The sequence below is a fragment of the Tenrec ecaudatus genome, chromosome 9 (assembly GCF_050624435.1).
Source record: "Tenrec ecaudatus isolate mTenEca1 chromosome 9, mTenEca1.hap1, whole genome shotgun sequence".
Taxonomy (NCBI): domain Eukaryota; kingdom Metazoa; phylum Chordata; class Mammalia; order Afrosoricida; family Tenrecidae; genus Tenrec; species Tenrec ecaudatus.
The window spans coordinates 80869193-80882671 of NC_134538.1; the positions used below are offsets into that span (position 1 = coordinate 80869193).

At 55.8% G+C, this 13479-nt stretch overlaps 1 protein-coding gene and 1 long non-coding RNA gene across 2 annotated transcripts; one reads left to right on the top strand and one right to left on the bottom strand.

Moving 5' to 3' along the window:
• Positions 1 to 1009: 1009 nt before the first annotated feature.
• On the bottom strand, positions 1010 to 5926 carry LOC142456905 (uncharacterized). Its single transcript, XR_012786111.1, has 3 exons — positions 4114 to 5926; positions 2316 to 2806; positions 1010 to 1744 (listed from the first exon to the last, which is right to left on the bottom strand). It is a non-coding gene; the product is annotated as an uncharacterized LOC142456905 (long non-coding RNA).
• On the top strand, positions 5044 to 8800 carry HOXA11 (homeobox A11). The gene is made up of 2 exons (XM_075558245.1): positions 5044 to 5916; positions 7305 to 8800. Exons 1-2 carry the CDS (start codon positions 5202 to 5204, stop codon positions 7535 to 7537), a joined length of 948 nt encoding a protein of 315 aa, XP_075414360.1. The 5' UTR covers positions 5044 to 5201; the 3' UTR covers positions 7538 to 8800.
• Positions 8801 to 13479: the final 4679 nt, after the last annotated feature.

Below are 13479 nucleotides of genomic sequence, written 5' to 3' on the forward strand. Positions count from 1 at the left end.
CCTTCGCCTTTGTGGTCAGCGCTACCACTCCAGCCTGCCAGCCAGCTGTGGCACCTGTGCCTGTACAGTCTGGCCAACCAGAGTTAGAATGGTCTTCTGGGTAGTTGTCTAGAAACAGGCCTGCATTTGTGGGCAAAGGAAAATAGGAGGGAAGATAGCTAGAGGCGGGTTTTTGTTTGTTTTTTTGTCTTTCGTTTTTTAAATGGTGCTCTAATTGATCAGCCAAATCCACTAGGAAACAGGGTATGCTTTGGAAGCCAGATTCTCCTTCCTCTGATCATTGGGCCCATACCAGTCCATATTGGCCACGCTAAAGAAGTAGGGCCTAGATTCCAAGAAGAGAGAAAGCCCGGTGCTGGTAAAGGAGGGCCTTGGGCTAGAGAAATAGTTCAAGGGAGGAGGAGACCCAGCACAGGCTTCTGGTAGAGGCACGCATTTAGGGACAGGCAGGAACCCAGCAAACAGCGCCCTATCTCTCTGTGCTGAGTGTCCTTGGGTGACACCTCAGCTCTTGTGGCTCAGGAAAGAGAGGAGGCCAGTGGTCTCAAGGGAGGCAGGAGAGAAGTGGAGAGAGGCCCGGAGCAACTAAGGTAAGGAACTAGGCAAGTGGGCAGTCCAGCGCTGGCATCCATGCTCTGATGACATCTTGAACATTCAGGGAAAGTGTCTTTGAATTGGCAGACTCCCAGGGGCAGCAGGCAGTCGCCTTGGCCTTGGCCATGGCCATCCCAAGGAGACTAGAGAACCACCCAGGAGTGGCCCTGAGTTGGACTTTGGAGCTTTGAGGATGGAGGGGCTACCCTCCCTGTCCCCAGTTCTATCCTCCCTTGGCATAAGCGGCCCTTAAACTCGTCTGTGGAGCAATAGTGCTTGCCCCCTTCCCTACAGCCATAGTGAAAAACCTGGGGTGCCCACCGACGGTGGGAGACCGCCCCTGCTCGGCCCTGGCCTCTGGCGCTCTCCAGCCGCGGCCCCCCACCCTGCCCAGGGGACTGCAAGAAGAAGCAGAGACAGCAGTGTTGGGCAGAGGAGCCCCTTCCCACTTTATTTCTTGTCCTGCCTTGGAACGCGAGTGGCTCTCAGGGCGCAGGGATCCGCCCCCGACGCACTCTGCCCGCCAGGGAGGGTCCCAGAAGAACAGGACATCTTCCTTCCATCCCCCCACTCACCCCGACCCCCGCTCACCTTTGGGGCCAAATCAAACTAAGCCCCAGACAGGTTAGGTCTGTTTGGCTGAGAAGATGGGCCTTGTTGGCCTTTTCCGCCTGCCAAGGCTGAAGCGGGCCTGCTGGCCGGGTGACCAGCTCCCAACGCCGCACTGGAGCGGCGCGGCCCGGCCAGGCTCGGACCGCCTAGACCTTGAAGTTTGACACAAAACAACCAGAGATTGCAAGCGCTCCCTCCCTTCTCCGCAGACACACACGCACCGTCAGGCCGCCGCCACTTCCTGCCTTTGTTTTTCATCCTCCAAAACAGTTCTGGCCTCTTGCATGAGCCGCCCTCGGGCTCCGGGTGGACGATACACGGAAATAGGCGCAGAGGACTGTTTTCGGGAGATGGCCCGCGCTCTGGGCGCTCCTGAGAAAGGACTGCTCGTGGGAATCCGGTCGCTGGGGCCAATGTCACAGCCCTGCCAGCCGCAGCCTCTTCAAGAAATGCCAGTGGGACTTGGCCTTTGGGGCAGCCTTGCTCCAGGCGGGTCTTCGCGGGAGCTCCACGGAGCTGAACTCAAGTGCTGGGCCTCCTGCGAAGCGGAAGAGTCAATCAGGCTAAGAGCAGAGTCAAATCCAAGGACCCGCAGCTCTGCCTCCCCTTTCTTCCCCAAGATTTGGTCTGCTCCTCCGAGTGGAGCCCCTCCCTGCCCCCTAGCCGGTCGGTTTGGTCAAACCGACTCCGCCGGGCCGCCTACTCGGGACCAGGCCGGCCAAACTGGGAACGCCGCGCAGCCTGGGCGATCTGAGCGGCCCCTCCTGCGCCTGTTGGGGACTAAAGGCATTCGGCCGCCCCAGGCATTTTCTTTTCTCCTAGCACGGAAACCCTTTTTCCTCGTTCACCTTCACGGCAGCGCCCCCACCCGCCCCCCTTCCAAGCTGCAAGTCCCTCGGGTATGCAGCTTCGGCTCAGCATCCTGAATTGCCCCGCCAACCGCTCACAGAGCACCTTCCTTGGCCCAGTCTTTCCCGAGAAATTCTCCTTTGTCTTCCGCAGCCACCCATGGGATCCAGACTTGCCGGGAACCCTTTTGGCTTGGCCCTCAAGGAGAACAGGAGAGGCATAGGTGAAGTGGAGCAGCGTCGCACGCCCCCATTACATACCTTTCTGCGGGCACCCGCTATGCCAGCACCGAGGGGGAAATGGCCTAATTAGGAGGGGCTGCAGCAGCCTGGGGAGGGGAATGGGGCTGGGCGTCCCCCGCAGGCGGCCGGGCCACCGTGGCCGTCTGTTTAGGCACAAGCTGAAGTTGACTGCCAAAACTGCTATAAAACCACAGGTCTGTCTAGAACTGTTTTCGGTTCCCCCTAGATGCCCCAGAGTTCAATTATGGTCTTAAAAGCCCTAATACAAGTGCAAGAATTAGTTTGCCTTCACCCAGGGGCGGGGCGAGCCCCCGCAATGGTGGCGCCTTTGTTATGACAAAGTCACTGAAACCTCCTACATTCCTTTTGTTCCTGGGTCCGGGTGGCGGGGACTGGGTGGGCTGCTGGAAGACAGTTGGGGATGGCGGAAAAATCAAGCCAAGGCACAGTGCGCATTCTGTTTGCAAGCCTCTCCTTCTCTCTTATGTTTTGTCTTCAAGAAAGAGATACTGTAGAGAAACAAATATTTTGCCCTGTTGGTTGTTTTTAGAAATCAGAGTGTCTCTCTCTCTCTCTCCCCCCTTCCCACTGCAGGACAATCCTGTGATTCCCAGGTTTAGGGGGTCTCAGCGCCCCTTTCTCCAGCTACCTTCTCCCCTTCCTTCTCACTGACCCTTCTCATTCACACCACTACCACCCACTGCACAAGCAAGTGGAGAAATATGTCAAGTTAAGCTGAAGATGCACAAATAATTTTAAGTTCATCTTCCAAGGATTCAAGGGCATGAAAGTTCTTGCAGCACATCTTGAATAAAGAGTTCATTAAACCGATGTGTCTCCAAGGAACTCGATTTGCGATAAGCAACCCTTATAAAGGGGGGAGGAAAGGGAGGGAGCCACATAAACATGAATGCTAATAAATTAGTTTACCCCACTGTAGCATAATTAGCTGATATTATTGATATTTACTGCAGCCATCCAAACGCAGTGGTAAGCCATCATTTGGGGGGGGGATACATAATAAGAATATTCCTTTCCAGTGCAATACACGATTAGATTTGCTATTGAGTCAGTTACAGCCAGCTCAGCAATAAATAAACAAATCGATGTTGACACTTAAATACCAAAGATCTTAGAGATTATACTCTAATTCTCCCCGAGATATGTAAATACCTTCTGCTATTTCCTGCACGGGAGGGAAAGGGAAAAAGGTTATCCTTTTTCATTTCTCAGCTTTCCTTCAGCAATAACCCAGCTCCGTCTAAGAAACTGTTGTAAGGGGGCTGGGTCCCCGGGCTGGGTCCCCTCCCAGCTCCAGGCTCGGCCTCGCTACTCTGTGCCCTTTCACTTCCCCCCAACCCCCTCGCTCACCCACTCTTGAAGGACCATGGGCATCTTTCTATTTATTTTTCCCCTTTTTTGTCTGTCTTTTCTCGTTCCCCCCAAAACTACACTCACATTAGGAGCTCTAGCGTCTCTCTCTCTCTCTCTCTCTCTCTCTCTTTCTCTCTCTGTCTTTTGCTGGAGACTAGACTTTTTGAGGGGGTCTTTGCCGCCAGAGGTGAGAGTCGGGGATCCCTTCTCTCTCATATCACAGTGTATTCCATCTCTGGGATGAGTGACACTAAGGGCTGAAGGGCGCCGAGCCATCTGAGTTTGTGCCCTGCCCTACCTCAGCTTTCACTCTCCAGAGCTTTGTGAGGAAGGATTGGAGTCTGGCTACCCACTTCTCAGCCCTTACCCACCTCTTTGACTCCCCCACCCTCCCCTGAAAACAGCCTGGTGCGCCACCCCCATCCCGGAAGGTGCAGCATACCCGGGAGAAGGTTCCCTCGGATACCAGCGTCCCTAGAGCAGCCCCATGCTCGCTTCGACTGCGTGGTCTCTCGAGTTCTCGGCGCCAGCAGACTACGCAGGCAGCGGACCTGCGCTGCGGCACAGCCCAACGCCACTGAACCCCGGTGGGCAGCGAAAGGGCGGGAGGGAGAGAGAGAGGGAGGGAGGAGGGAGACGGCCGGCAGCGAGAATGAAGACCGAGTGGGGATCCCGGGTGAGACGAATGCCCTTCCGGGCCCTGCGGAACACGACCAAGCGCGGGGGGAAGCCTCGCGGGCAGTTGGCGGTTTGGGGACGGAAGGTACTAAAGCGCTTCGGAAGTGACCGTGAATGCGAGCGTGTAATCAAGCCACCGTGCAAATCAGGCAAGCCACGGGGCCGGCACATCTTAGCTGCGCACCCTGGCCCCGAAGGGGGTCCAGCCAGCCAGGCTCGAGGCCAAAGTGGTTCCCAGAGCAAGCCAGTGGAGGCGAGGAAGGGGGCACGCGCGGAGACACTAGGAGAATAAGGCTCGGAGATCCGCGGCCTCCACTGACTCCCACCCGACCACCCCAGCCCGGGGCACCCTCACCCTCACCCGAGGGGCGGGGGGGGGGCGCGCGCGGGGGTTGAGCTCGCTCACCGCCCTGGGCGCCCCTCGAGGGCCAGAGCCGGCTGCCGAGCGCAGGCGAGCGGGGTAGGGGCACACCCCAGCCTGGTCGCGCGCCGAGGGGCCCCCAGCCAACATGAGTTACACCGGCGATTACGTGCTTTCGGCGAGAACACCGAGTGACGATCTGTTGCTTCCCCTGAGGTGGCTACAAAGAAAGGAAGCCGGGAGGGAGGGTGGGGGGTAGAGGGGTGGGGGGTGGGGGGAAGGAAAGGGAAAAAAAAAAGGCCCCGACTAGCTCGCAGCTTGTCAATTTCAACATCGGGTCACGTGACCAGCACCTCCCTGCTAAGGATGGGGATAGATTTCCACGTCAGCTTACGTCTCCAAATTTCTACTTCACGGATCCGCTTCAAAGAGGCAGCTGCAGGGGAGAATCATGTTAAGCTCGGCTACTGCGGAGAGCCCAGGGTAGCCCAATGATGGATTTTGATGAGCGTGGTCCCTGCTCCTCTAACATGTATTTGCCAAGCTGTACTTACTACGTCTCGGGTCCAGATTTCTCCAGCCTCCCTTCTTTTCTGCCCCAGACCCCGTCTTCGCGCCCAATGACATACTCCTACTCCTCCAACCTGCCCCAGGTCCAACCCGTGCGCGAAGTGACCTTCAGAGAGTACGCCATTGAGCCCGCCACTAAATGGCACCCCCGTGGCAATCTGGCCCACTGCTACTCCGCGGAGGAGCTCGTGCACAGAGACTGCCTGCAGGCGCCCAGCGCGGCCGGCGTGCCTGGCGACGTGCTGGCCAAGAGCTCGGCCAACGTCTACCACCACCCCACCCCCGCCGTCTCCTCCAATTTCTATAGCACCGTGGGCAGGAACGGCGTCCTGCCGCAGGCTTTCGACCAGTTTTTCGAGACGGCCTACGGCACCCCGGAAAACCTCGCCTCCTCCGACTACCCCGGGGACAAGAGCGCCGAGAAGGGGCCCCCGGCAGCTGCAGCGACCTCCGCGGCGGCGGCGGCGGCGGCGGTGGCCCCCGGCGTGCCGACAACTTCAAGTTCGGACGGCGGCGGCGGCTGCCGGGAGGCGGCGGCGGCGGCGGCGGAGGAGAAGGAGCGGCGGCGGCGCCCGGAGAGCAGCAGCAGCCCCGAGTCGTCTTCCGGGCACACTGAGGACAAGGCCGGCGGCTCCAGTACGTATAAAAGCAGCGCCCCGCGCTTTATGAAAGGGGAGTTGGAAATCTAGCGCAGCACCGCTGTTAAATTTTTATATGCTGTTTTATAAGCATATAAGGTTTATGAAGGGCCTTTAGGTTTCCCCCAACAAAACTTTGTTATAAAAGGCGGGATCACGTGGCGAGTGCTGAAATTGGCCGTGAAATACCCACCGGCCAAAGCATGCCTGCAAAAACAACAACTCCTTTTTTCGCCTTTTCCCCCTTCTCAGCTCCCAAGGCCGGCAGCGCGACCCCGCTCGGGGCCAGCTCCGGGGCTGGGGAGCCGGAGGTGGGCGCCCGTAAATTCCCGGCAAAGGGCTCCGGGAACCTTTGATAGCAAGGCAATCCCGAGATTTTTATAAAAGCCATGTGTTGCGCTGGGCCCCCAGCGGCGGCCGAGATTCAAAGGGCTCGCGGTTTTAACGAGGGCGCTAGGAGCGGGGCGAACAGATAAAGCAGCCCTCTTAGCTCCAGCAATGTATTACAAGAAACCCGAAGTTGCCCGTTTTTGTCTAAAGGAAGCCATTTTCCACCCGGGTGGTGACAATTAGTGTCGCCCTCGGTCGGTCTAACGGCACGCTACTCACGATTGTTCTTCATTCTGTCAAAAGCAGGTTTGGGCTTGGGGGAGTGGTGGTAATGTCTTGGGGGACTGTAGTAAAAGAGGCCCAAACTGAACCTGCCTGCAGCTTCGGAAAGCCCCTTTCCCCTCCACCAAACCTAACATTAGCCCCGTCTCTAGGGCAGGGTGGCTTGGGGGCGAGGGCTACGTCTCTCTCGGGAAGGCCCTGGGCTCTGCCGCCACGTCCCCGGAGCCCGGAGCCCGGGCGCTGGCCGGCGGAGGCAGGAGCCGGGCTCCAGGACTCAGGCTGCAGCTGACAAAGACCCAGCAGCCGGGCCAGACGTGAAGGAGCGCCGGCTCGGCCCCGCCCGCATCGCCCCCGCGGTGTGCAGCACTGAGCCGCCCAGGTGCTGGAAGGTGACATTTCTGCGTGCGGCTGTTTGTTTAGTCTGGTGGGGGCGGGAGGCAGCCGACAACCCCCACCGGGCTGCTTTTGAGAGCCTCTTCGGCGGTGGGAGCAGGCCTGTGGCTGTGAGGAGCCCTCCTTTCTGCTGGGGGCAGCGGGAGCAGCTTCCCCGGGGGCCAATCTAAGGAGCCGCCTTTTATCTGGAACTGAGCCGCCTCCTACAGTCAGTCCCCAGGCGGCAGTAGGAGCCTCAGTGCAGGGGCCTGGGGAGCCGGGCTGGGGGCTTGGGCAGGTCGTGAAGCCGCTGAGGCCAGAAGGGAGCCTCGTCCCTACTTGGGCTCTAGGACTGCAGCCCCAAAGCCTGGCTCACCCTGTCGCCCCTTTCTCTCTCCACAGGTGGCCAACGCACCCGCAAAAAGCGCTGCCCTTACACCAAATACCAGATCCGGGAGCTGGAGCGGGAGTTCTTCTTCAGCGTTTACATCAACAAAGAGAAGCGCCTACAGCTGTCCCGCATGCTCAACCTCACCGATCGGCAAGTCAAAATCTGGTTTCAGAACAGAAGGATGAAGGAAAAAAAAATTAACAGAGACCGTTTACAGTACTACTCAGCCAACCCTCTCCTCTAAGGCCCCAGAGGCCTGGAAAGCAGTGGGGGGGCTTCATTCCCTGAGATTATTCCAGGACTTTGCCCTTGACAAGGTCAAGTCTTGTGGTGACTTTTGAGGAGATGGGGTGGCCAGCGAGGAACTTGCTTGGACATCCTCCATTACGAATTCCTAATCATAATTGGAGTGGAAGAGGTGTGCAGCGACTTGAATGAATGGTTTTGGCCCCTGGTGATTCACTGTTAAGAGCCTTTGGAGAGCCTTTGGGTGTGGTCTCCATCCACCAGGGCTTGGGCCCCTGCCAGGCCCCCCAGAAGCTGACCCCTGCCCAAGGCCCTCCTCATGGAGCCTTTCCAGTCCCAGGACCCCTGTATCAGGAAGCTTTGCACTCCCCCCAACCCAGATCAGCTCCGACAGGGGACGCAACCTAGACTGCTCCCCAAAGTCCATGTGAGAGACCCCTGCACTAAGAGGTGGATGGATGTGGGGTGGAAGAGGGTTGCAGAGCCTCAAAGGGGAGGTAGGGGGGTGTCTACTATTCCAGGTGGTAGCAGTGGGTCGCCACCCCTCTGAGCCACCCACTATCACAAGCCAGAGCTCCTAGCAGCCACCTTTCTTTATAGCCCACCTCGTTTTTTTCTTCCTAACAAACCAAGATCTTGTCCTGGCCTGCCACTCAGTCCCCGAGCCCCCCCCCCTCGCCCCCCGCCCCAGGATCGCAGAACAGAGTGGCCTGAGCTAGAAGACATCACTGAAAAGCTGAAAAGTCAATGGGCAGTGGCCAGACCAAGAGAGCTTTCTGCAGGAAATGCCTGCTGAGAGCAGCAGTTTGGCAAGTCTGCCGCCTCACTTAATTGAAACTCGGATTTGCTCAGTGTCCAGCAGTGGGGCAGCAGGGCCAAGGGCCTGGCCAGCAGTACCTAGCTCTGAGGGACTCGCGGCCTCCCCCCAAAACACCCTGGCCCAGTGTCCTCGCTCTGCTCCCCAGGAGCCCAGAACTGTGCTGGAAAGGTTCCGATGACCCCCGCCAAGCTGAGCTGAGTGTGGTTTGGATAATTATTTTAAAAGATAAATATTATATTATATATCTATTTCCCTGCAAGAACCAAAGCGAATTTAAAAAGATGCAATGTAGAAGAAGAAAAATGATGAAGAAAATATTTAAAGGCTGTATTTGTTTACAGTGTTCCACGGTTAAACTCACTCACTGCTAAGAATATTTGAATGTATGCTTCATACAGGGATGGTGTTCAAAGACTTGTAAATAAAGGAACCATGACCTATTTTGCTCGAATACTATTTTTTCATCGTTAATTTCCTGCAGGCTGGTGGAGTGTGCTGGAAGTGGGTGGGCAAGAGTCTCTTTCATCTCCGACTACGTTTGGAAAAGTGCTAGGGGGATGCCTAGGGAGGGAGGTGAACCGCTTGGACCTGGAGACCCTCTTGTTGACTCTCCTCTGTCTCCCTGTGTTCAGAAGAGTCTGTGACTGGCTCTGTTTGAAGCAGGAGGGTTGTCTTGTCCTCTGCTCTCACCCACTCCACTGTGTATGTCATCCTTGCATGTATAGAGATGAGGGGGCACAAGGAAAATAAAGACATGGAAACTTGAGCATTGGGCTCTGGTGTGACATTCCTCTCCCTGCTCACCTTTTACTGCCAAATGTCTCCGCCCCCCCCCTCACCCCCCCTTCAGCACCCCACACGAGCAAAGGGGCAAGTTACCAGGCCTCTGAAGGTTGGGAGGTGACTGAGGAGGGATTTAGCTCCAGTGAGAGCCAAACTCAGGAGGACTAGGTGGCTGATCATGTTTTTGTGCAAAGTGGGGGCCGGTGTCCCAGGGACAGGGTGCCTCGGAGCCTGGAATGTGGGATCTCACCCTGTCCTCAGACCCTGTCCTGGGAGAAGGACTTAGATCTTCAGGTGGGTTTCTGGGTCTGTCCCCAAGCTGCGCTTGCTCACCTTAGGACTGGGAGGTCTGGAGTGGAGCAGAATCACACTGGGAGTGCCCTTGGGTCCCCTTCAACAAGAGGAGGCCAGCCTAGGTACCAGACAGAGCGGGCCCAACGCGCTGAGCACTGCTTTCCGCCCAGCTCCCAGCTCAGCAGGCTTTTTCCCTTTGGGGGAAAAAAAGATGCCGGCTCCTCTTTGTTTGCTGCCTTTGAACTTCTGCCTTAAATTTGGACATCACCCATAACCTTGAGGGGCAGGGCAGAAAGGCCAGAGCCTTTTGTTGCCCACCCTACCCCACCCTTGGACAGCCACCCAGGCACACACAGCAAAGGGATGCGTCTGGAGAGAGGCCCCAGGCCCCAGGCCCTTCTCTGTTTGTTTGTGTGTTTGTCTAACTGGCGAGACAGAGGAAATTAAGCTGAAAGGGGAGTGGGACAGACCGCCCCCCACCCACCCCAGATGGATGGCTAGGTTGATAGACACACAGAGACCAAACAAGAGTCCTCCTGTGGGGAGCGGCGAGGGGGGCAGGGAAGACCCTGATTTAGGGAAAGACTTCCTTTGGGATGGTTAAAGATTAACCAAAGTCTTGTAAGTTGCTAGAGAGCGTCTAGCCAGGAGGACTGCTCGCGGGCGGGCAGTAAGAGGGCGCCAGTTTGATTTCTGAGCCCAATAAAAGCCCATCCTCCGATGGCTGTGACAATGTGGTCGTAAACCCGTCCGGGGCCGGCCAATTTGCATATTTGGAATGCGCCGCTATAAACCCGGCTGGGGTTTTGCAGCAATTTCTTAGATGTAAAAATGCGATCTCAATAGCAGCGGACTGGGCACATTTTCTCCGACGCTCGCTGCCGCTCCCTCTCGCTGGAGCCGGCTCGGCTCGCAGGCTCGGGCTGGAGCTCGGTGGCGCCTAGGCGCGCAGCTTCCACGAGATGGCGCACTTCCGATCAATGTCAAAGCCGCCGGGGAGCCAGGAACCCCAGCGCGATTCTTGGCCTTTGTTCGCTTCTGATCCTAAGAGCAGCACGTTACGTTATTTCAGTTGCCTGATCCCCTTCGTCTCCAAAAAAAGAGGGAGCTCACTCTCAAGCAGCAGCGGCGTGGTCTTTTAAAGCAACGCGCCCTCCCCAGGCCTTGCAGGCGTCGTGGCGCCGAGGAGCCAGCTGTCGCTTGGCAGTGATTTCGGAAATGTGTCAAGGTAAGAGGCCACAAGTTTAGTCATTTCAGGCTGGCGGGGACCAGGGTGCAGAGGTGGCCGAGTCCCGTCTGAGCCGCTGAGTTTGAGCCCTTGGTGGCGGGGGTGGAGGAGGAGGGGGGTGCATCAGCTTTAGTGGCCCACTTCCACTTAGGCTGGAAAGCAGAGGGAGGCCTTCTGTGGAAAAGTTGGCGACTTCCGATGGTCCTTGTGTGCCAACCACTAACCTCCAAAGTGATCTTTGGATTTTGCCGAAAGAGTCCGCATGGAGTGCGCGGGCACGCGGAGGTAGAGTGTCCTGGTTGGGCTGGCTGCGGAAAGAATTTGTAAGGGAAAAAGAGAGAGCAGGGTTGGGGCAACACAAAGTTTCTACTGGAAACAATGGCTCAAGGGCGCTTATTCCTTGGGTAGACCCCTTCGTTCGGCTGCTTTGTCCAGGAACAGGCCCATTTCCAGAAGTCCGATTTCTAGGAGAAGCCGCGGGCGGTTTTCACTCACCACGTTTTCAACTATACCATCATTTATTTATATGGGGGCTGGGTGGATTCTCCATCTCCCAGTGAAAATTTGTTATCCCCATCCTTTCCTCATCCCTGTGTGGAGTTCCTTTTCTCCAGTTACACAATGTATGGGCCAGAGAGAAAGTAGATGCGGCCTCTGTGTGTGTCTAAGCCAAATTTGCCTATCAAAAGCCACGCTGTCTTTGTTTCAAGTGAGTTGCCCAGAACAGTGCCAGGATAAGGCAGCACAGGATCCAGTGGGTGCCCACAGGGCAAGCTGTTCTCTGTAGCCTGAGCCTTCCCTAAAATCCAGGGAGATGCCTCTCTTTTAAGGCCAGCAGCAGCTTATTGTAGACAGGCTACAGGGGACTGCGATTCAGGGTGCGGATGACAAAACACCCAAAGAAAAGGGCCAACCCTATGGTACTTTGATTTGGTGGGGGGGATCAATTTTTGTTCCGTGGATTTCGGAGGGACAGATTACACCTGATGAAGTCAAAGCAGACAGACAAATCACATTGCATGGCCCTGGAAATGTCCGTGTCCTCAGAGATAACCAGGGAAAGAACACCTTGTTCTAACTAGATGTGAACACTGCTGCTATGTGAATGTCAGAAGCCCTGGATTTTTGTTAGAGCTGGCTGGGCGGGGAAGATGATTCTTTTTCCTCGATGGCTCACAACACAACGCCAGTCGCTGGAACAATTGTGAGTCTCAAATACATTGAGAGTAGCCTTCAGACACAAATTGTTTACTGGCTAGCTGGACGTCAGGGTCTAGTACTTTCCAAGCCAAACCCAACCCACCCAACCAACGAAAACCAAAACAAAAAAAAAAACACCCCACTAAATTAGTTTCCTTCAATAACAGTTTATTATTTCTCATCAGTTGCAAAGACCTGTTCAGAAACAGGAGTTATCGGGGAAGTATAATATAGTCTTCAGTAGAAGGCGTTTGTTTTCCTCCAAGGGCCTGGGTTTTCTTTGGGCTCCCACAGCCCTAGGGGTTGAGGAGTGGAGAGAGCTGTCCCCCAGCTAAAGAAAGGGGTGACACCTAACCGCCCAAATAAAAAATAGGAGGCATTTATGCTGCCCAGGTCTGGTGGCAACAAGCAGGCATGGAAGGTGTCAGGTCAAAGGCATTGGAGGGCTAGGGAGAAAGCCCGCTGCCGCCGTTGAGAAGGAGGGTGAAAGGGAGAGAGGGAAAGAAATAGAAAGGGTAAGACAGAGAGAGTGACCAGAAGCCAACCAGGGCCACAATGGAATCACTTTGCTTAATCTCTTTGGGAGGTGTGTGGGGCCGGGAAGCTGGGAAAAGCAGGGCGATCTATAAATGGAAGCTCACACCTAGGCTAGAGAGCTTGGAGCCTGGGGACCAGCCTGAGATACTGGGGCCTCTGAGACCGCCCTGGAGCTCAGCAGCATTTAACTTGAGCTTCGGCTGCTTCCCAGACCTCTAGGCTGAAGCCGGGGCTGCAGGCCAGACCGCCAGGGTTGCGGGGCAATTTCCTGCTGCCAGGAAGGTGGGGGTGGGGAGGCAGTTGGGGCTGATATGCCACCATCAACAGACACACACACACACACACACCAGACTTTTTTTTAAAGTTAATAAAAGAAATAGTTCAAAACTTACATTCTTGTTTGAGAAAGAGTCCTGCTGGTGAAAAATATCCGACTGTTCTAAAGAAGCCCGGGGAAGACCCAAGGGCCCATGCCACCATCAGGCTGCCAGGCCGGAGCAGGCCTGCCTTCTTCCGCTCTGCAGCCTCCTCGTGGCATATGCAGCCTGTACTGCGCTGCGCTGACATTTGTAAGCTTGCTTGGCAAGTGTGTGCTTCTGTCCCTATGTCCTACCTAACCTGGAAGCCCATTTGGCTGCCTTACAGGGACCGGGCTTAAGCCCGCCACTAGCAGGGCACCAAGCTAGTCTTATCAGGGTGGCTGCAAGGCAACTAATTTTCAGGAAAGCCGGTATAGATCTTAGAATCACAAGGCATCTGGTGAACCCAAGGGGAAGGCTTTGAGGGGTCTTCCAGCCCCTTGAAAACGATGGGCCAAATGATGTGAATGTGCCAAGATGAGTATCTCACAGAGTAGGAGTAATAATTTACATGAGGCTTTTTTTTAAAAAAAGGGTTCTAACTATTCCCCTACACACACACACACACACACACACACACACACAGCCCATGGAAACCAGGTTCAGATCATTGTCCTTCGTTTAAATTTTGTAACCCCTGTCACTTCAAACTTATTCCTTCAAGGCCCCTGTCTTTTCTGAAGAAGCTTTTTCAGTGTGGGAAGCTGCTTTCTTGGATT